At 38.1% G+C, this 25,775-nt stretch overlaps 1 protein-coding gene across 6 annotated transcripts in view; it reads left to right on the top strand.

The window, feature by feature from the left end:
- rnf220a (ring finger protein 220a) overlaps positions 1–25,775 on the top strand; it is a 516,853-nt gene that overhangs the window by 431,771 nt on the left and 59,307 nt on the right. For all 6 annotated transcript variants that reach the window (XM_072574407.1, XM_072574406.1, XM_072574410.1 and 3 more), the window contains 4 exons: positions 9,686–9,782; positions 10,512–10,598; positions 13,259–13,314; positions 15,048–15,129. In XM_072574407.1, the coding sequence (XP_072430508.1) occupies positions 9,686–9,782; positions 10,512–10,598; positions 13,259–13,314; positions 15,048–15,129 (322 nt within the window). The remainder of the gene's footprint in view (positions 1–9,685; positions 9,783–10,511; positions 10,599–13,258; positions 13,315–15,047; positions 15,130–25,775) is intronic.

Raw genomic sequence — 25,775 nt, forward strand, 5'->3', positions numbered from 1 at the left:
CAAATTAGCATGGCCAATCCACCTGGCCTACTCGAGGAAACTGGAGCGCCCGTAGGGGCGCAAGCAGACATGAGGAGAATATGCAAACTCCACACAGACAGTTACCTGAGGTCGGAATCGAACCTGGACCCTGGTGCTGTGAGGCAGCAGTGCTAACCACTGAGCCACCATGCCGCCTGATGGGGTTGAGTTGGGAAGGGATGGTTATAATGTTGGAATCCTAATGGGAAGACTTCCTATTCTTCCCATTTGTAATAAAATTTTGCAGTAAAATACCTTTGATTTTTCCAGAAATAGCACAAATCAAGAATATTTATAATATCATTTGCAGTGTTGTTAACAAATAATGATCAGTATAAATCTCCTGTGTTGAAGTGGATTGATTCTTGCTTGTGCTGGATGAGATAACCTAGGTTGGGTAAGTTGAGTGGGAAGAAAAGAGACACATTATCTGACAATGCGAAGTTCAATCCCTTTATAGTGAGGGAATAATAGGTAGACTGCTAAAATTGAAATCTTGACAATGTCACATGTATTGCTTTACATTCAATGGGTAATTCTGAAGCATATGGAATTTAGAATGAGCTGATGTGGAACCAGTACTGAACTACCGCATGTTCAAAGGAAGAGAGAATTCAGCAAACTTTTAGCCAAATATTAAAGTTCCAGATAGCTCTGTCTTTTCCTTTCAAAAGATGTTAAATGCAAAATTCCCAATGTAGTATATAATGCAAACTACTTGACTAGGATGAAATATACTAGAAACTTATACTTGGTCTTGTCTAATATGAAATGTTACATTTTTAGAATGCCCTTCTTCCTGTTGCAGTGTGAATCATGAGCTGCTTGAGATGGACAATTCTATTCACCAACAGTAGTACAGTTGATCTCATTTAGTAAAACTCAGAAGTTATGTTGCTCAAAACTTATTCTCAGACTTGACACATAACCTCGCTATTCCAATGAATTACTGAAGGTGTTGTCCTTTAGAATAGATGGGAATGAAATTTTTTTAATGTTTATGTATATTTGAAATCCTGAGATCTAATTTTATTTTGTATGCCAGCTAGCCTTTTTCACTTCTTTTGATCTGAAATAAATAGTTTACACTTGTTCATTTAATAGTCTGGCTTATCTCCTGCATGAAGTGCTTTGAGTTGTAAGATTTGAAAATGTACCTTATAAAGCAAAGCTTAGAACTTCGAACTGTAGTGAATTAGACACTGTATTTGCAACCCTTGAGCCTAGATTCAATTGCCTACAAAGATAAGACACAGAAGCATAGGAACAGGAGTGGGACATTTAGCGATCAGAGCTTGTTCTGCCATTTATTTACTTCAAAGCTAATCTGTATCTTAACTCCATCTACCATTTGGCTTTTGTGCTGTTGAATAAGGTTGCTTCTAAGGGATCTACATATAACAATTTGGGTGATCACATCCATTCCATGTGGATATGGCCTAACACAGAAACCTTCATCTAATTCAGTATTAATATCTCATGCCAAGAACAGACTTAAAACTGGTGTGGAGGATTGAAAATAAAAAGGTCACTGGTGTTCTGAAGGATTCTGAAGCTGAGGCTGTCATATGGTTGTGTTAGAGTAGAGTTTCATGGTATCATTAAATGCTTGAAATAAATGTTCCAATCACCAGCACTACCACCTCTCACTTCAATGAACATAAAACTATTAAATGTAAATTCAAATCAGTGTGAGTGATATATTTTAGTGAATAAATTGTAAATGAATTAATAAAAACCTACCTCTAGGCCAGCACCAAGAACTTGGATTTACCTAGCACCTCAATGTAATGAGATGTTCAAAGCTGTTTCAGAGGAGTATTATAAGACAACTAATAATATTGGAACCAAAAAAGAGAGAATGCTGGAAAATCTCAGCATGTCTTGCAGCAGCTGTAAGGAGAGAAAAGAGCTGACGTTTCGAGTCTAACTGACCCTTTGTCAAAGCTGATATTGGGTTACATAAGGAGATAATAGATAAGATGATTGAAAGCTTGGTCAAAGAAGTAGATTTTAAGTAGTATTTAAAAGGAGGAAAGCAAAATAGTGGAACATAGAGATTTGGAGAGAGTATTCCAGAGTTTGGGACCTTGGCAAAGAAAGTATGGCCATCAATGGTGGAATAATTAAAATTGGAGATTCACTGGATGCCAGTATTAGAAAAGCATAAGTGGGCTGGAAGAAATTAGAGATATGGAGTGGCAAGATTGTGGAGGGATTTGAACACAGCGACTAGAATTTCAAAATCAAGACTTTGCTTGACCAGGAACCAAGTTTTGGTTATGTTTTAAACCAGACAGATTCTTGGTCAAGACAGTGCCCTGAGAAATAAATCAAAGAATGCCGATCACTTAACTTTTTGAATTGAAACAAATGCAGTATGTTCTTTCTGTCTGCACAGAACAGGATCTCGCTTATTACGATAAGTACATCAGGACCTTCCAGTACATCAGTGGGTTACACTGAAAAGCTGCAATCCAAAATTGGCTGTTAGTACAATGCTTTGTACACTTCGAATTACTTAGTAAGCATTGTCCTACTGCAGAAGCACAGGGAATATTGGACCTTAGTATTGCGAATTTTACATGCACTTGCTGGTTGAAAATAGTCAGTACTTTGCTTGGTATGAATAGCCAAGAGGATATGCTGTTCAGTACACTCGGCTGGTCTTTGGGATGCATGACTGCATGCCAGACATCACAATAGCACTGAAAATCATGTGTAATGTTACACATCTTTGTGGTAGACAGAGCACCTTTTTGGCTTTGTGGCAACGTAGCGAGCCCCATGTGTGTTGCCGAATGGTGGTGAAGCTGTTTTTTCTGTCTGGAGAAAGATATGGAAAAGGATCAGTATCAAAATTGTTGCTTGCTTGATATATAATAATGACCTAGAACTGGAAAAGCAGAATGCAATTTCAGAATGTGTGGATGACAAAACTTGGATGTATTGTATACAGTGAAGAGAGTGGCGATAGACTTCAAAAAGCTGGGGTTATTTTCCTTCAGGAAGAGTAGGCTGAGAAAAGATTTGACTGAAATGTTCAAAAATACTGAGATTTGCCAGAGTCGATGGAGAAAAAACTGTTCCAGTCATTTCTTCACTGTTGCTGGGTCAAAATCCTGGAATTTCCTCCCTAACAGCATGGTGGGTCGACAACATATGGACTGCAGCAGTTCAAGAAAGCATCTCACTACAACCACCTCAAGGGCAACTAGGGATAGGCAATATGTGTTGACCACCCAGCAATGTGAGTGTAAAAAAATGACAGAAGTTTCAAGAATGAGAGGACCAGTTACTTAAGGTGAATGTCAAAAGAACTGAAGGGATAATCCATCTTGGCTGCCTCTGAGGTCCATAGCATTCCTATTGTCAATCTTCAGCCAATTAGTTTACTCCGTGTGAAATCAAGAAACTGATGAAGGCACTGAATGCAACAAAAGTTATGGCCTTGATGACACCTTGGCTGTAGTATTGAAGACTGGTGCTCCAGAGCAATAACTTAACCCGGCTGTTCCAAAACAGCTACAAAAATGGCATTTACCTAATAATGCAGGTCCAAAAAAAAGGGCAGGTTCAATTTTGGCAATTATTGCCCCATCAATCAATGAATCTAACATTCATCCAGAAAATGCTTCATGGTATCCTTTACAAAGCTTTCAAAAAGCACTTATTCAGCAATAACCTGCTCAGTAGTCCTCTGTATTCTGTAAGGGCTACTTGACTCCAAATCTCTGCAGCCTTCGTCCAGGTATGGATAAAATAACTAAATTTCAGAGATTCAATGATATCAGTCCATCGTTTGCCTTAGTGAGACCATGTCAATTCATTCCAAGTTGTATCAAGAAACGGTTGGAAGCACTGGATGCTTCAAAAGCTATGGGCTCTGACAACATTCTGGAAATAGTCCCAAAGACTTGTCTTCCAGAATGTACTGCTCTCCTCGCCATCACTTCCAATACAGTTACAACACTGGTATCTAACTAACATTGTGGAAAATTGTCCAGGTATGTGCTGTACATGAAAAGCAGAGGACAGTGTCCTGGACAAGTTCAGCATGGCCAGTTACTGCTCCGTCAAACTACTCTTGATTATCTGTAAAGTGACAGAACGTGTCATCAATAGTGCTGTCAAGCAACACCTGCTCACTGATGCCCAATTTGGGTTCTGCTGGGCCACTCAGCTCCTGACTTCAGTACAGCCTTGGAAGTGATGAATTGCAGAGATGATGTGAGAGTTATAGCCCTGGATAGGAAGGCTACATTCAATCACATGTGGCATCAAGGAACCCTGGCAAAATGGCATTGATGAGAATCAGGGGACAAACTGTCTGCCGGTCAGTGTTGTATCTAGCACAAAGGAAGATGGTTGTGGTTTTTAGAGATCAGACATCTCTGCAGAACTTCCTCAGGATTTGTCCTGGGCCCAACTGTCTTCAGCTGTTTCATCAATGACCTTCCCTCCATCATCAAGTCAGATGTTCACTGATGATTACACTGTGTTCAGCTACATTCACAACTTCTCAGATGCTGAAGTAGCCCACGTTCAAATGCAATAAGACCTGGACACTATCCACACTTGGGCTGACAAGTGGCAAGTCGTTTTCAAGTCACACAAATGCCAGGCAATGAGCATCACTGAATCCCTAATTATCAATATCCTGTGGGTTACCATTGATCAGAAATTCAATTGGATTTGCCACATAAATACAGTGGCTATGTGAGCAGGTCAGAGACTAGGAATACTGTGGCATATAATTCACCTCTTTACTCCCCAAAGCCTGAAAATCATCTACAAAGCACAAATCAGGAATGGATGGAATACTCCTCACATGTTTGGTTCAGTGCAGCTCCAACTCAAAAAAAACTTGATACTATCCAAAACAAAGTAGTTCACTTGATTAGCAGCACAACCACAAGCATCCACTCCCCCCTCCACCTATCTTAATTTGCAGCATTGTGTGTAATTGGGGCAGCACGGTGGCTCAGTGGTTAGCACTGCTGCCTCACAGCGCCAGGGACCCAATTCCATTCCCTCCTCGGGCAATTGTCTGTATGGAGTTTGCACATTCTCCCCGTGTCTGTGTGGGTTTCCTCCAGATGCTCCGGTTTCCTCCCACGTTCCAAGGATGTGCAGGTTAGGTGAATTGGCCATACTAAATTGCCTGTAGTACTACTTAGGGGAATGGGACTGGGTGGGTTGCTCTTCGGAGGGTCGGTATGGACTTGTTGGGCTGAAGGGCCTGTTTCCACATTGTAGGGAATCTAATCTAATCTATAATATATACCGCAGAACCAAAATCCTTCGACAGCATCTTCTAAACCCTTGATCACTCCATCCTGAAAGGCAAGAGCACAGTCTCTTTCCAAGACACAGCCCACTTAGTCAACACTCCATTCACTCACATTCACATTTAAATCCTGCAGTGGGGGCAACAGTGTGTATTATCTACAGGGTTTGCTGCAGCAACTCACCAAGGTCGTTTCAAACCTGTGACATTTTACCACCTATGATAACAAGGGCAGCAGTCACATGGAAGTATCACCACTTGCAGGTTCTCCTCCAAGCCACAACCATCCTGACTTTGAATTATATCACTATTTCTTCACTGCAACTAAGTCAAATTCCTGAACCTCCCTCCCTAACAACTTACCTCCATATATAGAATAGTACGGTTCAAAAAAAAGCACATCACCATCTTCTCAGGAGCATTTATGGATGGGTAATAAATGTAAGGCTTGGCAGCGATGCTAATATTCACAGCAGCTTTTATTTTTACTGTGACATTCCATAAATACATAGTTGAAATAATAACAGAAAATCTTAGAAATACTCAACACATCAGTAGGCTCTTTGCAGAGCGAGAAAGAGTTAATGTTTCAGCTTAATGATCTTTCTTCAACTGTTCAGTCTAGTAAATGTCCATTCTGTTGTTAATACGTGCTTAAATAATTATCAGCTCATTCTGAAAAGGGAATAATGAATGCTGAGACTATTGCCATAAAATAATTTCAACAAATTGAGCATGGAAATGTGGACTCTATATTACTTATTATCACCTCACCTAAACATGAATGATTATTTTTGTTTTAAATTTTGTATCTATGTTCAGCCAGAGTGACCTTGCCCAAACTTTTCTTCTAATGTTATCTTTTTAAGGCATCTGTGTATTCTATTTGAAAGTAAATGACATCTTGTAGATCTTGCTAAACACACAGCTTGCATACATATAAATACATACACTTTATAGGCCATTTGAGCAGCAACTTATGGGGGCTAACTGCATTTGACACACGCAACTTCTTACCTCCACACCAGATAATTGCATTGTCAACTATTCAGCAAAGTGGCAGGTGACATCTGAGGCGATTGACTAGCTGAGTTGTTCGTGTTGGACTGTCAGCTGTTCAATCAATAGAGTTTACAGAAGACACCCTGATTGCATCTGTAACTAATTTAACTTTGAAACCCCTAGCTCCCCTTTGCACAAAGTTGCAATTCTATTCAGGATGTGCACTGAGTGGCAGGTGGAAAAATCAATGACAGCTTTCTGCGGTCATGCAATCGTGGGTTTTTGCTCTGCATGGTTAACTAGCCGTCTTGACTTCAAATCAATGAACTGATCAATTGATTAAATTAACAGTGATTTTCTTTTGGGTTAGCAGTCAGGGCCTTACATTATTAGTTGTGTTGTCTTTTGGGGTAACTCACATTTGTAAAATTTAAGGCTTATTAACAACTCAGCACTTAGAAATTCCACCTTCCCCTCTCTTTCAACACTTAATGTTAATTAGTTGGGCAGAAGCCTTGGCCTTCTGGGATTTGGGATATATTTGACAGAACTGGATTGGGTTACTGCATCACAGGCCTTTTGCTTCCTCTTTCAGCAGTTCAGAAGCTGGTTAAGCAGTCCTGATAGGTAGAGTGTGATTGATGGGGAAGTTTGTCTCTGGTAGTGTCAGGGACTTATAGAGGTGTCAGTCAAGATCGGCGCCTGAATTACTTGTCACATTCTGTGAAAGAATGTCGAAAAAACAAGGAACTGCTGTATTACTTTGTTTTTTACCACTAAATGACCCATGTCTTAGCTGTTTGCTATTTGTGATGTTGAAGGTTAAAAAGACAGCTTTAAATAGACTGCATTTACAATGTCAGAAGTTAAATCTGCAAGAATTTTATTCAATTGGGCATCTAAACAAAATAAATTTTTTTGTTGTTTCAGAGAATTTAACATGGTGCCTCTTTTCTGGCTGAGATGGGTGCTCTGTAATTTGAAATTCAGGATGGGCTTATGTACAAATGCTAAACCTATGCATATCCAGAGACTGTTCAAGCATTTCCAAACAAATTAAAGTTTCAAATTAGATTTCTTTTCATGGATGAGAATCATCCAGAAATTCAGTATTAGCTACGTATCAGTGAGAAGGACTGGATTCAGATCCAGATCAAATCTGAAGCAGATATAGTTTGACAGTAGTAGGCAGTGAAAACAAAATGACAAATTCAACTGTTGAATAATTGATACAACAACATGGCAGCATGGAGTCATACAGCTCAAAAACAGACCCTTCAGTTGAACTTATGTCGACCATGTTTTGCAAACTAAACTAGCCATACTTGCCTGCATTTAGCCAATGTCCTTCTAAATCTTTCCTATTTAAGTACCAATCCAAATATTTTTAAATGTTCTAACTGTACTTTATATACCACTTAGAACAATATAGCGCAGAACAGGCCCTTCGGCCCTTGATGTTGTGCCGACTTGTGAACTAATCTAAGCCCATCCCCCTACGCTATCCCATCCTCATCCATGTGCTTATCCAAGGATTGTTTTAATCTCCCAAATGTGGCTGAGTTAACTACATTGGCAGGCAGGGCATTCCACGCCCTTACCACTCTGAGTAAAGAAACTGCCTCTGACATTTGTCTTAAATCCATCACCCCTCAATTTGTAGCTATGCCCCCTCGTACAAGCTGATGTCATCATCCTAGGAAAAAGACTTTGACTGTCTCCCCTATCTGATCCTCTGATCATCTTGTATGTCTCTATCAAATTCCCTCTTCGCCGCCTCCTTTCCAATGAGAACAGACCCAAGTCTCTCAGCCTTTCCTCATAAGACTTCCTCTGGCAGTTCATTCCAGATATGAACCACTGTCTTAATGAAGAAGTTGCCACATATGTCCCTTTGAAATTCCCTTCTCACTGTAAAGATATGCCTTCCAGTTTTGAAATCCCCTACCCTGGGGAAATGACTTTTGTTAGTCACTTTATCCTTTATCTAGGACCCTCATGATTTTCTAAACTTCTGAAATCAATCTTCAACCTCCTACAGTCCAGTGGAAAAGAAGTCCTAGACTATCCAGCCTCTCCTTATAAATCAAACCCTCCAGTCCAGGCAACATCCTTGTAAAATTTTTCTGAGCCCTCTTCAATTTAATAATATGAAGACAGTAAAGCTGTACAGTGAACACATTGGTGTCAGTCCAGTGAATAGAATAAGGCTGTGCAATGAATAGATTAGTAGTATCAAGCATTTTTTTTATTGTTAAAGGGTGGCACGGTGGCTCAGTGGTTAGCACTGCTGCCTCACAGGGATCTAGGTTCAATTCTAGCTTCAGGTGACTTCTGTGTGGAGTTTGCACATACTTCCTGTACCTGCGTGGGTTTCCTCCCACAATCCAAAGATGTGCTGGCTAGGTAAATTGGCCATAGTGTTCAGTTAGGTGCATTGGTTAGGGGTGAAATGTATAGTAACGGGAATGGGTCTTGGTGGGTTACTCTTCGGAGCGTCGGTGTAGACTTCGAGTCTTAGACTCATAGAGATGTACAGCACGGAAACAGACCCTTCGGTCCAACTCGTCCATGCCGACCAGATATCCCAACCCAATTTAGTCCCACCTGCCAGCACCTGGCCCATATCCCTCCAAACCCTTCCTATTCAGATACCTATCCAGATGCCTTTTAAATGTTGCGGTTGTGCGAGTCAGCACCACTTCCTCTGGCAGCTCATTCCATACCTGTACCACCCTCTGTGTGAAAAAAATTGCCCTTTAGGTCCCTTTCATATGTTTCCCCTCTCACCCTAAACCTATGCCCTCTAATTCTGGACTCTCCAATCCCAGGGAAAAGACTTTGCCTATTTATCCTATCCATGCCCCTCATAATTTTGTAAACCTCTATCAAGTCACCCCTCAGCCTCTGACGATCTAGGGAAAACAGCCCCAGCTTATTCAACCTCTCCCTAAAGCTCAAATCCTCCAACCCTGGCAACATCCTTGTAAATCTTTTTTGAACCTTTTCAAGTTTCACAACATCTTTCTGATAGGAAGGAGACCAGAATTGCACGCAATATTCCAACGCTGGCCTAACCAATATCCTGGACAGGTGCAACATGACTTGTTGGGCCAAATGGCCTGTTTCCACAGCGTAGGGATTCTATGATTTTCATTTTCATCTTAGCTTCTCACATAGCATTTTTTCTATCTCCATTTAAAATTTTAATTGGGTCACTATTCCTAGTTATCTGTTTAAAAATGTCAAGAAAATTGTGTGAGTTGAAGAAAAATAATGTTCTTAAATTGTGATGGAGAATGAATTGTGCATGAAGATATGAATTCAAGGGTTTTAATGAACACTTTTTTTAAAATCCCCTTTTCAACATAGGATCTGGCTTTGTCACCTGCAGCAGTAAAGAGAACCATGACAGTGATGCAGATCTTGACGTGGATGGCGATGACACCCTGGAATATGGGAAACCACAGCATCCTTTTATTTTGATAAATTGTATTTTATTTGATTCTTTTGTTCTGTCAGTAGGAACTTTAGATAGCCTGCCTTTCCACATTTTTTTCTGAACTTTTTTTAAGGAATAAGTATAGTATTTTTGCTAACTATCATCTTCACACAGCATATTATCACACTTTGTCATACTTGGGTGGGAGGCCTCAGATGCTCCTAACTGAGTGATATTTATGCACCAGCTCTAAAGGATATGATGACCAACACACAAGTTGAAATGTTGATGGATAATGTAAATATCAACATATTCCAGTAAATTATCTGTCATAGCTGAAATTAGAATGACAGATTTGAAAATAATTTCATTTTGAACTGAATTGGTGCTCTTCCAAGTCACAACAATCTTACCTTGGCTATTGTAGCCATGACTGTACTATTTATGTTATGATCAGAACTCAAAGCATTGTTACAAAATATATTTCCCAGGAAGAAAACCAAATAAGTACCAGCTTGTCAAATCCAGGGTGTTTTCTTACTAACATATTTTCTAATCAACCTGTTTAGAATGATAGTACAATCTCTGGAGCAGAATGGACTTGAACCCAGGTGTTTTGATTCAGGGTTAGTCACACTGCGACTGCGCCACAAGAGGGCTACTCCCCCAAGAGTTTTCTTATTAAAAAGATGAAGTATAATGAACATCAGCTGATTTACTTTTGTCACCTTGTTATGCCCTTAATTTGGCTAACAGATACACAGAGGCAGACATTATACCTTGTACAGGAGAAGAACCAGGTGAGGCCAAAGAGAGGGAAGCACTTCGGGGTGCTGTGCTAAAGTAAGTGTTTAATTTTTTTGTGATTTTTGTTTCAAACATGCCAATTAAATTTAAAAATATTCTGAATTCTTCCTGTAGAAAAGCATAGTTAAAATACTTGACCTTTTACCCCTGTGACATTATGCTTGATGGAGAACAGATGAGATGAGCAACACCTCTTTGTCTGGGTTTCGTACGAAATTAATTTGGTGTCATTTCAATCCACTTCTTTGTTCAGGTGCTTGTAATCTGCCATTAGTCACTGCTGTACTGTTATTCTTAGTCAGAAGTCACAGGACTTTTAGTATGTGAGTGGAAGTAGCACATCTTGAGTTTCTCATCTGAGATTTGAGATTTAAAAAACACAAAGATGTTACCTGTACGAGGAGAGAATATTATACCATGCAGAGGATATCCTTTAATCTTATTCTCTTTCTTCTATGATTCACGACTTTTTTTTATTGATTGCCAGTCGTTCTCATGGTTTACCTAGTTCCAGAAAATGTGTTTTGATTGTTAGATTTGATCTTTGTAGAGCAACCTCCAGATGTTTTCTCTTTGGTAGCTTGTTGTATAGGGAGCTCTTGGTACGTTTATCCCTTTGAATCTTCCATGCCGATTCTTTTTAATTGTGGTGATCTGTCTGTTTATGTTTAGAGTTCATTAACTGAAGATAAGCAGTTTAATCAATCCGATTCCTTGCTTTATAGTCATCATTCTATTTTTTACAGTTAGAACAATAAATTTCTTCTCAAGCAATTGCTTAGTAATCTGCAACATAAACATTCCTAAAAGGAAACAAGAAGTCAAAACATTTCATCTTGACCCCATCAAGACCATGATGCAAGAAACAGAATTGAAGAAGGGAACACAATTTATGCATTATGAGAAGGTGCTGATTACTGAGGTCATCATTGCCTTAAAATACAGCAAGAACTGTTAAATCTCAATGGTAGTTCTCATACCAGACCAGTAGACTCTAGTCAGGGTGTTGCTACTGGAATGCAGCAGAGATTGGCTGTTGCTATTTTTCCATTTTAAAAAAAAATGACGAATGAATTCTTTTGCTTATGTGAAACAGAATCCTGTATATTCATATGTGTAACTTCTAGCATGTACAAATGTATTGCACTAGAATCCTGTCTGGTAATCTTAAGTTGGTTTGTAATGTAAATTTTGGCACAGACTGGATTATTTAATAAGTAATTTCCAATAACAGGGTCTCACACTGGAGAAAGAATTATTTTGAGACTTGTAAGCATGGGCTGGTTGAGCACAGTTCGCTAATTGCACTGGAACCCAATTTAAAATTGTCAGTCAAGCTCACAGCGTGATACATCTGCATGTTACACTTTAATACACTGGACCCAGGCAAAGAAATTCATATATATGTTGCACCTTCCTCATGGAAAAATAAAAAAGACTTCAGGGAAACTGCCAATCTCTGCTACATTCTGATGGCAGCACCCTGACCAGTCGGATTCTGGTCTGAGAATTATGATTGATAGTTAACTGTTCTTGCTACATTTCCATGCTACTAATGGCCGAACCAGTCAGTACCCTTGTCAGAACAACGGGAAGGAGATAGAGAACTTAATGGCATGGTGTAAAAACAATAATCTCTCCCTCAATGTCAGCAAAATGAAGAAGCTGGTCATTGACTTCAGGAAGAGGAGTGGAGGACAGGTCCCTGTCTGACACAATTGTGCTGAGGTGGAGGTTGTGGAAAGCTTCAAGTTCCTTGGAGTAAATGTCACCAATGATCTAAATTGATCCATCCACATCAACACAACAGTCAAGAAAACACACTAACTCCTCTACTTCCTCACAAGGCTAAGGAAATTTGGCGTGTCAACAATGTCTCTTATCAATTTTTATTGATGCACCATTAAAAACCATCCTGTTCGAATGTATTGTAGCTTGGCTTGGCAACTTCTCTACCCAAGACCACAAGAAATTACAGAGTTGTAAATGCAGTCCAGTCTATGGTGAAAGCCAGCCTTCTTTCCATTGACTCCATCTATACTTCCCACTGTCTTAGGAAATCAGCTAACATAATCAACGTCTCCTCCCAGCCTGGTTATAGTGTCTTGCACTCTCTTCAGGCAAAAGATAGAAAAGTTTGAAAACACATACCAACAGATTTAAGAACAGTTTCTTCTCTGCTCTTATTAGACTTATGAACGGATATCTTACATGTTAGGGTTGATCTTTCTCTGTAGCTGTAACACTACATTTTGCACTCTGTGTTTTATTACTCTGACATAGTTATGTAAGATATGATTTGTCTGGTTAGCATGCAATTCAATACTTTTCACTGTATTGTGGTACATGTGACAATAATAAATCAAATCAAATCCCTTTATTCAAGTCTGTTTGTAGCACCATTGTCCTGATAAATGCAAGATGAAAAATTTCAAGTTCTTGTCTCCTTTTTAGCAATGTTTAAACTTCATAAATTAAAAACTAGCATTTGTATTTTTATTTTGTGAGATGTGTATTAGTTCCTTCGATCTTTCCTTCGAAAAATCTCCAAACTGGGTGGTAGCGCAAAATAATTTTTTCATGTCTGAATTTTGAATTCTTTGGTTCTTGATTGCAACTGTATTCTGCATTTGCAGGTGTCAGACAGTGCTGTTAATAAATGTGACAGTAACCAGGATGTGTTATTGCTTTTGCAGTGGTGGAACCCCAAGCAACAGAATAACACCAGAGTTTTCCAAATGGGCTAGTGATGGTACGTAGTTTAAAGTTCAGTTTCAACCAGATGCTTTTCAGTGTATAATGTACGTTGTTAAACTATCTTTACACATGCGTTATCAGAATAGGAGACTTAGGTGTTCTGATCTGTTGTGCCATCCTTCTGTTACTCTGCAGATTGTTATGGGACAGTTTTGGGTTGAAGTGGGCAAACGAGAGTGATTCTCTTTGATTGTGGATTATGTATTAGGATGGAAATAATGTAGGAAGAAAGAACTTTTGCTTAGTAGCACATTTTTCTGTCTTTCGAACCTATTTTGGAAATTTTATGACTCCTTTTCCAGAAAAAAAGGTTTTGAAAACAAGTTAAATTTAGAAGTTGTGTTTTAAGGCAATATACCAGTTTAAACAAAAGTACTAAGGCAATTATGTCTGGTCAGTAAGCTTGTAGTTATGGGAAAGGAGAACGAAAGGAAATCAATTGCTTCAAACTGAGCTGCTAGAGAAGGATCTTAAATATGGATCACTAAGGCTAGGTGAAGTAACGACTAAGAAAGAAGTAATGAATGAGACCTGCTATACAAGAGAATTCTTAACCAGTATCAAAAAAGGAAAATTCAAAGAAAAATTCTTTGGGTATGTTATCGTGCAGAAGGGTTGCAGTGCCTAATCCCCAGTTGAAGGATTAACAGAAGAAGATGAAGATAGCAATAGCACAGGAAGCCGCTTGAAAACATGAAAGATTGGCTTACCCAAGACTCCAACACAAGATTATCCACTGTTGCTTTAATCGGCAAGTTTGGAATACCATATTGGCCTATGCCCCTTGCCATGGAACTTACATGATGACTGAAAAAGTTAAAATGCTATTTTGAAGGAATTTGATACAGTTCCTCAAAGACTTGGTTTATTGATCAATTGTCTGTTTTAATAATACCATTTTTGTTCATGGTTAATCCTTCTTGGTGTAATGTAGACTAGTAATGGTATACTTGTGCCCTAGGGTTATGTTGTCCTAGTCTTGGATTAAGGGCAGGGATGCATTTAAAGGAATGAGTGATGCCTTTGAACTGAAGAGGGCAAGCAAGACTGGCAATTGTAACAATGCTTCACAACAAAAGTAGTATTGCATGCTGAAAAGTCACTATTATTTCTTGGAAAATGCAGAAGTTTTGAAGATACAACACAAATGAAATAATCTGTAGATAATTCACTTTCAGTGGTTTTGATTGAGTATATTTATTGCGTGGCTGTCTGTTGACACTATATTAAAATGTCAGTCTGGATTCTTAAATCTTGAAATAGAGAAGTTTTCTGACTGGTGAGAGTTCTAGTATGTGAACCAAGTTAAAATAACAGCATGTTTTAATAAATTATTGCAATATAGTATGTTAATTTTTTTTTCTATTTATAATATATGCAACTAAGTGAGCTAACTTTACATGGTGTTGTACTTGTTAACTCTTCTCAACACCTTCATATTAGGGAGGAAGAAGAACATTAGGCAAAAAAAAGTTGTCTTTTCATTCCTGTGACTCAAATTGAAATTTAGTCAGGGATATGTGCTGACGTTACTGGTTTTAAAGGTTTGAACAAAAATTACTTTTGGCTATTTTTAACTCTATTCTGATTGGGAGTACAATGCATAAAACTATTGACAGAATGAAATACACTGTCTTAGGTAAGCACATGTGTGATTTTGGAAAATATAGATTTACTTTTAAGTAAATGAATACCTTGGATCTATTTTTATATTTGATTTCTTTACAGAAATGCCTTCAACAAGTAATGGGGAAAGTGGTAAATTAGAGGTACAGACACAGAAGACATGTAAAAACAGCGAGATTGAAAAGTAAGTACTGGTGCGTTAATGGGATGGATCAAGACAGTTTCTGTCCCTATTGACTCTCAAAATAGAAGAATTGCATTTCCATTATCTGCAGCAAAGGCTTCCAAGTTGTTTAGTATCAGTGAATTTCAGGATAGAGTGCAGAAATTGTATTGCAATATTTTATAATCTATAAAGTATACATTCAATAGCAAATAAATAGAATAATGTTTGAGAGGGTTTGTAACATTTTGCTGCAAATTTTTTTTACAAAAATCCTATAAAGCCATATTTTCTATTTGTCCCAAATTGCTGCTGGAGAATGCTTTAAGCCTTTAGAGTTGTACAGGCCTCATGCTTAAGATTCAGAACAATGTAGGTAGTGAGTGAGATCTAGCTAAAAATTTCTGACTGTTGAAGGACTTACAAGATATGTAAGTAAAATATATGCTGTGTATTATTCTGTTTGACCTAGCAATTTCCAGGAGCAGCAGATAATCTTTTGTGGAAAAAAAATTGCAAAAACACACCTTTGTATTGTTGAATGACCTTTGATTTGCACAGCCCCAACTAATTGATAACTTCCTCTTTAATTTTCCATGTGTAATTTTATCGTATATTGCTTGGATATAGGTTTGCTAGCTGAGCTGGGAGGTTCATTTTTCAGACATTTCATCCCCATACTAGGTAACATCATCAGTGAGCCTCTGGATGAAGTGCTGGGGGTGGCATGACCCACTTTCTGTTTGTGTTTAGGTTTCCTTGGGTTAGTGACATCATTTCCCATGATGACAGCATTCATGTGATGATGTCATTTCCCATTCTTTTTCTTTGTGGTGGTAAATGGGATCCACGTCAATGTGTTTGTTGATACAGTTCCAATTGAAATACTATGCTTCTAGGAATTCTCGTGCATGTCTCTGTTTGGCTTGTCCTAGGATGGATGTGTTTTCCCCAGTCGAAGTGGTATCCTTCCTCATCTGTATGTAAGGATAACATTGAGAGTAGGTCATGTCTTTTTGTGGCTAGTTGATGTTGATGTATCATGGTGGCTAGTTTTCTGCCTGTTTGTCCAATGTAGTGTTTGTTACAGTTCTTGCAAGGTATTTTGTAAATGGCATTAGTTTTGCTTGTTGTCTGTATAGGTTCTTTCAAGTTCATTAACTGCTGTTTTAGTGTGTTGGTGTGTTTGTGGATTACTATGATGCCAAGAGGTCTGAGTAGTCTGGCAGTCATTTCCAAGATGTTTTTGATGTAGGGGTGAGTGGCTAAGATTTCTGGGCATGTGTTTTCTGCTTGTTAGGGTTTGTTGCTGAGAAATCGAAGGACTGTGTTTATCGGTTACCCATTCTTTTTGAATACATTGTATAGGTGATTTTTCTCTGCTCTGCGTAGTTTCTCTGTGCTGCAGTATATGGTGGCTCATTGAAATAATGTTTTAATGCAGCTTCGTTTGTGAGTTTTGGGATGATTACTTCTGTAGTTCAGTATTTGGTCAGTATGTGTTATTTTCATGCAGACACTGGTTTGAAGTTCCCCATTGGCTGTTCGCTCTACTGCGACATCTAGGAATGGCAGTTTGTTGTTTTCCTCCTCTTTAGTGAATTTTATGTCAGTAAGGGTATTAGTGATGGTCTTGAAGGTTTCCTCTAATTTGTTTCGTTTACAACAGATTACAACGGGATCTTGATCAGATGGTCCAGTGGGCTGAGAAATGGCAGATGGAGTTTAATTTGGATAAATGTGAGGTGCTGCAGTTTGGGAAAGCAAATCTTAGCAGTACTTTTGGAGGGAAGATATTGTTTATAATTTTGAAATAAAGAGAGATGATGCCTCTTTGCCATTTTTAGTGCTCCAGAGGATAAGGCAAACGAGAGTAATTGAAAATTAAGTGAAGGATTAGACGAATGGTTTTCTGAAAGAGATGAATTTTCCCTCCCATTTTCTCCTTCCTACCCTCTATAATTCAAGTTGATCAGGAATCAAAAATATTATGCAAGACTTGGAGCTGAAATTGCTGAATTGAAGAATTGCTGAGATTAGAGACAATGAATGAAGAAAAATAATATAGTTTAGAAGACATTGTTGGCAGTATGGTTTAACTTGTTTGCAAAACAATTTCCATTACAATCATGGATGCAGGAATTTAAAGTATAGAAAAGTTAATAGTAGGAACTAAAATTTTGTGGGTAGCAAGTATGTTTGTATTTATTATTTTAACATATTGAATAACCTTGATTTCAGAGAATTTGTAAGACTGGAAATTTCCATGTTTTCTGACCTGTAAAATGCAATCGATGTTCCTGATGTTGTCATGTACACTTCTGTAAAATGTTTTGTCTTTGTACAGTTTGTTACAGAGCTGCATAAATGTTTGCACATTTTATGACTGCCCAGCACATAACCCTTGATACCCATATAGAAAAGGTTGTAATAGAAATAGTGAAAAATCTAGTGATTTAGTTTTCTTTGATATTAAGTGGATAAAATGGCATCTTGTATACAAGTAGAATTTTAGAGACAAAGCATTCATGTTATGATTGACAGCATTTCCTAATGCATTTTATGTGTTGGTACTGTAGATTCTTTGTGAGAAACAGATATGTGGCTAAATAGCCAGAAATCAATAGATCAATTATCAGGACTTGCAATGTAAATAAATGCAGTCATGTTTTATTATTGCAATCAGTCATTTCTAAAATGGCATGGATTTTCTTTATCTTTTTAAAGTACCTCATTATTTTCTTTTATCTTTCACAAGTATTACTGATGGGGATAATAATTGTGTGTTACAATTTTAAAGTGTTTCCAAAATATTCCATCAGTTAAATGTGTTTTTAATGCAAATATTTATGGAGTGTTTAATTTCACTGTGGTTATTTTTAAAAAATGAAATTGATATTTTAATGCAGGACCATATTAATATTGACTGCTGTAATTGGTTTATTTATTGTCCAATATTGCCGAATTTTAATTCTTGCTTTGTTAATTTACATCCACTCTGAGAGAAACAAAACATGATTATAGTCAGATGGCTGGATAGGAAGAGTGATTCTTAATTATATTTCATGCCCTATTGTAGAATGTTGGCATGTGGTGGTTTAAAGACTTTCCATTTATGTGTGGGAAGCGTCAGGTGCATTAAGAATTAGAATTGGGACTGCAGTCAAATGATCATGCGAGGAGGGCATGAAGGATAGGAGGGGGTTTAAAGTGTAGCTCCAGTCAGGTGGCTGACAGAAGTTGCATGGGTATCTAGAGCTAACAGGTCATGAATAGACACAGTTTCTGTCAAGTTATTGGAGATGTACTAGGTAGTTTATGAAACTATTATAATTGAAAATCTTAAAAGGTGCTGGTATGCTCATAGGAATTAGGTTATGTTTTTTGTATGACTACTTTTAAACAACTTTACTTCATGGTTTGCTATCTTCTCTGTTTTCCTTATTCTTTCTTTCTTAAAGTAATTGACTATCACATGTCCCCAAGAAGAAATAAATGTTTTAAAAAGAGAACATATATTAAAGAAAGTGAAATCAGATAATGTATTCTGAAAGGTAATTGGCAAGCTCACTGTGAATAGTAGGATAAACTGAACATACTGACCCTGGCTTATAGATTGGTTGTTCTAATATTATTTTATACCTCCATTTCTGGTCTTGTGATGTGAGAGACAAATTCAAACTATAAACTAGATATGGGACTTAAATGTCATACACTTGGAAACTATAATAAAGAAAAGTTTCGGAATTCACTCGTATGTGTAGTGCATATGCCTAAAATATTTTTTTTCAAATACATATACTTCTAATTCCCCTCGGAATGTGTACAAATCTCTGTGGAAAAGGGATGGGCATTCCCGAAGCCTCAGGAAGTGAGCTGAGGACGCAAAGGTTAATTGATCTTAAGACTGTTTTCCACTGACTATGGTGGAGAAAAGGTGCCTCTGCTCAATGTCTCCCTCTGAATTTTCCAGCTGAAATTGTTTGATTTTTTTAAAAATAGGTTAATTACAAGTCTCTCCATTACATAAATTCTGTAGTATAGTGCATACGCACACTAATCCATTCTCTCACGAGCATGTCTGTTTCTTTCCCCGTCCATAAATCATTTGTCTGTATAATTATATTCATTTAACAGTAATTTGTACGTAAAGGGGATTTCCATTGTGAGATTCATAATGTATGAGTGGCCTGTGGCACATTTTGCTGGTGGAATTTTATTTATTTTCAGGAAAACATATAAATTAAGTGCATAATCTTTTCAGCTTTGGACTTGCCTTGCTTTGCTACAAAATCAGATAATAATTAAGGCAATGGTGCAGTATAATCTATACGTTGTAGAAAGGGCAATCTGTGGAACACATCACTTGTAACAAGAATTTACAAGTGCAAGTTTTTTTTAAGTTATCCAGAGTAAACACAATAGATTTTTGCCATTTCTACTCAGAGCAGAAACATTAATCAGAAACATCAAGTGGAATCCACTATATCATTGATATGAACAGGATCTGTCAGGGTTTGATATGAGTCAACTAAAACAAGAGCATTCTTTACTTCTAGTAATGCTTTCAGGGAAATCTTGGAAAATATAGTCTGATTTTATCAAGAGTGGCAGCTCTTCCTCCATACCTTTTCATCTTCCTTCTCACCATTAATCCCCTAAATCTACCCCACAATTAGCCAGCTATGCACCTATCCATTTCTGTGCATTTCTCGATGAGCAGTTCTGTTAAATACTTTGTCACAGCCTGCAGAAGTTTAGACTGATAACATCGGGCTGGTTTGGTTAGCCTAAATTAATATTAAGGGTCATATTTTGGAGGCCCTGGCCCTGGGACTAGTGGTCTCTGACTTGGAGAGAAAAAAATGGGTGATGATGTATGCCTAATGTGGCAGCAAGAGGCCTGCAGTCGAGATTGATTCATCCTGGGCCAACACAGACACTCTGCAAACTGGGAGACTACTGCTGGCATGATGTATGACACTAAGTGTTTTAGCAAGTCGAGGCATGAATCATTCAAGATGCTGCGTGTCAGAGTTAAAGCAAACAGTTGCTGGCGCTTGAATTCCTATTGGAGTCAGTTGCATTATGAGGAGTGTATGAAACAGACATGACGTATGAATGTTTATTTAATAATTCTCTAATATTTCCAGTGTGGCTAAGGCTTGTCCAGCGGGGAGTTATAAATCAGGAATAGGAGGCCATTAATCAGGGGGAATAAAATGGAGCGACACGCTTGCAGCTGCTACAAATGCAGGGGTTTTAATATTCATCTCCCAGCCCTCCATGAAGCTGGCTTATCTACCCCAGCAAGATAAATGGGACCTACAATGCCACCAATCTGCCTGTTGCCAAATTTCAAGCTTCTTTGAAACAAAAGAAGACAGTTCTGCATAGTTGTGATAATTGAAACTATCTTCCAATTCATACACACTGACATGGGCTCTGAGACAGTTGAGTGCCAAAAATGCCTTTTATGATTTGCTGCTGTTACTAAATGTAGGGAAGGAACATTTGATATCTATTCTTTTGCTTCCAATTCCTTCCGTTAATTGTAACTTATAAATGGCATAAACTTTGAAGCAATGAATTATTATTGCTTTCCAGTGGAAATGTTTATATATCATGTCTTTTTATATTATTTGTAAGATTTTCATTGCTTTTTTTATTCAACATACAAAGAGTATAAATTTTTTGCAAGATGGAAGAGAAAGCAAGCCTTGGTTACTGAGCTCACGTTTGAAGAAATTGGAGTTGCGTAGTAGATTTTTAAGTAAATTTTAAGTCTTCTCGAAAGTTTATTTATTGATCAACAAGTGTAATCATGATTCGAAATTTGTGTTTCAGTTTTATTCAGGATTTACAGTGGATTTGTTTCATTTGAGATTGAAATGTGATATTCATCAGTTGGCATTCCATTTTATTGTATGTCCTGTCAATTTTATATTTCATTGAATATCACATTTTTTGTATTACCTTTTAAAGGAATCCATTCTGTTATCCTACCCAAAACAAATTGTCAAAAGTGTAGATATTTAGGGTTCCTGAACTCCCAGCACAGATAATTAAGGATTTAGATGTGTATTTGCGATGCTAAGGTGTGTAATGTTTTTGGCCAAGTGCCGGAAAAGGAGAATTGAATATTTAAGCATGGATGTGATGGGCCAAAGGGTTTTTTTTTGTGCTGTAAATCTCTGACGCAGTATTTTATACTCTGCATTTCACATCCAGTATGCAACTTGTCTAACTCTTATCTCTTCTGGAATATCATTGTATTCTATGTCATCGTTCAAGTCTCTCCCTCCCCTCCCTTTCATGTTTTCAGGCTTTCCTGGAACATTGTCTAAGAGGCAGGTAGATGACCATCTTTTAGCCTCAGCCACTGTCAATATATGAAATGTTGTGATTTACAATTAAAATAATATATTTCAAATACTAAGATGAGATGGCATTTCTGCCTTCAGGCAAATATGAAAATTTACAATGGCATATTAAGCATAATTACTGTGATTTAACCAGCAAATTGTTTCATAGAATGATCTGTTACTTACCATACTTTAATGATATTTTCAAAACTAATTTTAAAGTTTAGAAAGTAGGCAACCAATACAAGATAACCATTGAAGATATGAAATGGCTGTCACAATGATTCTATTTCACTCTATTTAAAATTTAAATGATGTCCAATTTCAAACATTATTAAATGTGTTCTTTCTGTTCTCACCAATGCACAATGGTTCTTTTTTAAAATATGCATTAATGGGATGTAAGTGCCAATAACAAAGCCAGTATTGATTGCCCATCCCTAATTGCCTTGAAGAAGGTGGTGTAGAGCTGCCTTCTGAATTGCTGCAGTCTCTGGTGTAGGTAGTCATTTTAAGGGAATTTCAGGATTTTGGGCCAGCAACAGAAAAAGAGTGACATTGTAGTTCCAAGTTAGGATGTTCTGTCTCTTGAAAGGGGATCTTTCAGATGCTGCACTTGCTCTTCCAGCTGGTAGTCACCATGGGTTTGGAATGTACTACTGAAGAAACCTTCCTAAGTTGTTGTAATGCATTTTGGAGAAGTTACACACTGCTACCACTGTCAGTCTGTGGGAGGGAATAAATGTTTGTGGTGGATGAGAATCGAATAGAAATTTATAGTCACATATACTTTTACATGAAAAATACAGTGAAAAGTTCTGTAAGTTGCCCCACCACAGCACCTATATTAATGACAGAAGTCATACATAATAATAAAAAGTAAAATTAAGACAAAGCTCATCACAGTTCAATTAATGGCTCCTGGACTCAGAGAAAGCTGATTAAGGAACGATTAAATACCCTGAAGATGCAGCTGGGACGAGAGCGCCAAGCCTGGCCGCTGGAATACTGGGCCAGAAGCCTCTGCTGAAGGAGATTCTATGCCAGGCTAAGATTTCTATGTTGGAACAAAACCGCCTGACAGCTCTTTGGAGCCCCTGGAAGCTGAAGATGAAGAAAACCTTCAAACGGGGAAGAGACTTCCACATTAGAACAAGACTGCCATGCCAGAAATAGACCACCATCCCGGGCAATCACCATGATGTGCCGAGACTGCCACCTCTCCTTCGGGCACCTGGGCCCAGCCGTGGACCTGGAACCTTGGCTTAGCCTGATAATTCAGGCCGGGACCTCAGTTTAGGATCTGCTCCTTGCTTGCCAGAAGACCCTGGCTAGAGTGGAGACACACCTGGCTCAAACTGTTGATGCTGCCACCGCCAGGGGCCTCATCCCTGACCTGACACTTTCCAGACCCGAAAGAAATGAAAAAGAAAAGAAAAAGAATCAGGGAATAAAGAAGGAAAAGAAGAGAAAGAAATCCAGCGCTTGCGGACGAGCCCTGGGCTCCGCCTACCTGTTCCGCTGGCATCTATGGAAAAAGAAATGAAATAGAAATGAGGTAGTGATAAAATGGATTACTTTGTCCTAGATGGTGTCGAGCTTCTTGAATTACACTCATCCAAACAAAGGAACAATATTCCACAACACTCTTGGTCTTTTGCTTTGCAGGTGATGACCGGGCTTGTGGAAGTCAGAAGATGACCAGGAGAAGACCACCCCCTTGGCTGGTCCAGTTAAGTTATTGATCATTGCTAACCTCAAAAATGTTGGTGCTGGGGGATTCAGAGATGACAATGCTGTGGAGCATCAATGAGAGATGGTTCAGTTCTCTCTTGTTAAGAGTTTGTCATTGCCTGGTATTCGAGTGGTGTGCGTGCTACTTGTCTCTTATCTGTCCAAGTCTGAATGCTGCCAAAATCTTGCTCCCTGTGAACAAGGACTGCTTCAGTATCTGAGGAGCTGTCAATGGTACTGAATGCTATGAAATCATATCAAAATCCCCACTTCTGACCTTGTGTTGGAAGGAAGAATATTATTGAAATAGCAAAAAAATAGCCTTCAACTATCACAACCGTCTGCCTTTGGTCTTTGTGCTAGGCATAACTGCAATCAATATAGGGTTTTCCCCTGATTCTATTGACTTTAATTTTGGTGCAATGTCTTGAGTCCACACAATGGAAAATGCTGCTTATCCAGTGTAGCTCAGCAACAGTGCGACTGATTTACTTGGTGGAATCCTGAACCAGCTGCCAGATTAGGTATGTTGGTGAGAGAACCCAACATGAGGCAAAATCTACTTGACTTCACCCTTATCGCTCTGTACGTTGTAAATGCATCACTGCATGATAGCATTGGCAAGAGTGACAACCACCCAGTTTTCATTAACAGTGGATCAGATCAATGCCTGCCACATCTCGTCATGAATAATGGTGAACAATTAACCAACTGAAGTGGAAGAGGCTACAAACATTCCCATCCTTAATGATGGAGAAGAAAAGCATATCATTGCAAAAGACAAGGCTGAAGCATTTACAATCATCCTCAACCAGAAGTGCTGTGTGGATGACTCATTTTAATCTTCTCTTGTGGTTCCCAACATCTCAGGTGTTAGATTTCAACAATTCAGTTCACTCTATGTCAGAGATGCAATGCCAAAAAATAGTTGAAGGCATGCAAAGTTATGAGTCTTGAAACCATCCTGATGATAACAGTGAAGACTTGATGCTCACCACGGCTTCTTGAATATGGAGATGGACAACAAATGCTGGCTTTGTTAGTGATGCTCACACACCATGATATAATTTTTTTTAAAATCATCGGATTTGTTTATTTTGTCCAAGCTAAGAGTAGGCTGTAATAAGGTCTGGAGTCAAATTACCTTGGCAGACTCCAACTGATGATTAGCCTGTGGGTTATTCCTGACTTGGAATTGCTAATTGCATGGTTGGTGCCTTCTAGATATTTTCTAAACCAACCTGTTCAGAGATGTTATTACACACATCTGAACAAATGGGACTTGAATCCAGGTCTTCTTGTCCACAGGCAGCGTTGTGCCAGAAGAGCCCTGGTTTGTGACTTCTATGACTTTATCAATGATTAAGAGTAATTTACAGTAATTGATAGACTCAATAATCTGATGATCTGTAATAGTTTGTTTGATACCACTTCACCAGAAATCTCAGCTCATTAATGGACGGTGGGGAAGCAGACATGTCATTTTTGGCTAGAAATTTCTCCAGTTAGACTGCTTTTCTAAATGTACTGCCCTAAATGGTGCCTTTTATTGCCCAAACCAATAAGAACCAATCTTCGCTGATTGTGAGGATTGTAATTTTAATCAGTTAAAACCCAAAAATAATCTTACACTTTTTTGCTTCCTAAATTTTGGCTGGTTCTAACCTGTAGTTAGATTCTCTGGATCTGGACAACGAGCTGCCTGTAAAGTAGAAGCAGCACCGGAGCCTGTGATTTCTTGCCCTGTACAGGGAATTTGAACATTTTATATCACTTACAACCAAAGTCACTTCTTTGGATAGTATTATTGCATGCTAGATCTGACGGTTTACGCTTGTGAGTGATCAGTTGTTTCTCATTATTTCTATGACTATAAATATGAATTTTTTTAAAAACCCATTGAATTGGAGGAAAGTTTTATTGAAGAGATTTTGTATTTCACTTGAAGCTGCTACAATTTACCTGAAGTATCCTGTTCCTTTTTTTTAAAGGGCTATGTGGGCTGTAGTTAATCCATACTTTTCTAATCATGCCATGTTTGCGTACATAATAACAGTGACTACACTTTTAGAGACACTTATCAGCTGTGAAGTTTTCTAGATGTCCTCAGAGTGTGAATGAGAAATATAAATACAAGTTTTTTTGCCTTTCTGCAGGCAGACATAAAGTCTCTGACTGTTTTTTGTTCCGACAAGATTTTTTTAATATCCCTTCTTTATATTTTCATAAAGCTGCATTTTGTATGCAGTGAATCATGAAATGATGATGATAAAATGCCAGATTACGATAGAATCTGAAGATAAAAGTTATCAGCATTTAAAGCTTGTAATTGATGAATGTTTTCCAAAATAAAATATATCTGCAACTTAATTTAAAATGAGTAAATATAATCTGATTTGACATGATCTGAGCAGTGGCATATTTGCAGAATGTTAATTTACATTTATACTTACCAGGATTGGGGAATTTCAATTCAGATAGAAAAGCTTTTCTAATTTTCTTCTTTGCTCTGGATGATTTGGCTTCTGGTATAGGTGCATTACTTAAACCTAAACCTATGGCAAGGAT

Source organism: Chiloscyllium punctatum, chromosome 7, assembly GCF_047496795.1.
Source record: "Chiloscyllium punctatum isolate Juve2018m chromosome 7, sChiPun1.3, whole genome shotgun sequence".
Lineage (NCBI taxonomy): Eukaryota > Metazoa > Chordata > Chondrichthyes > Orectolobiformes > Hemiscylliidae > Chiloscyllium > Chiloscyllium punctatum.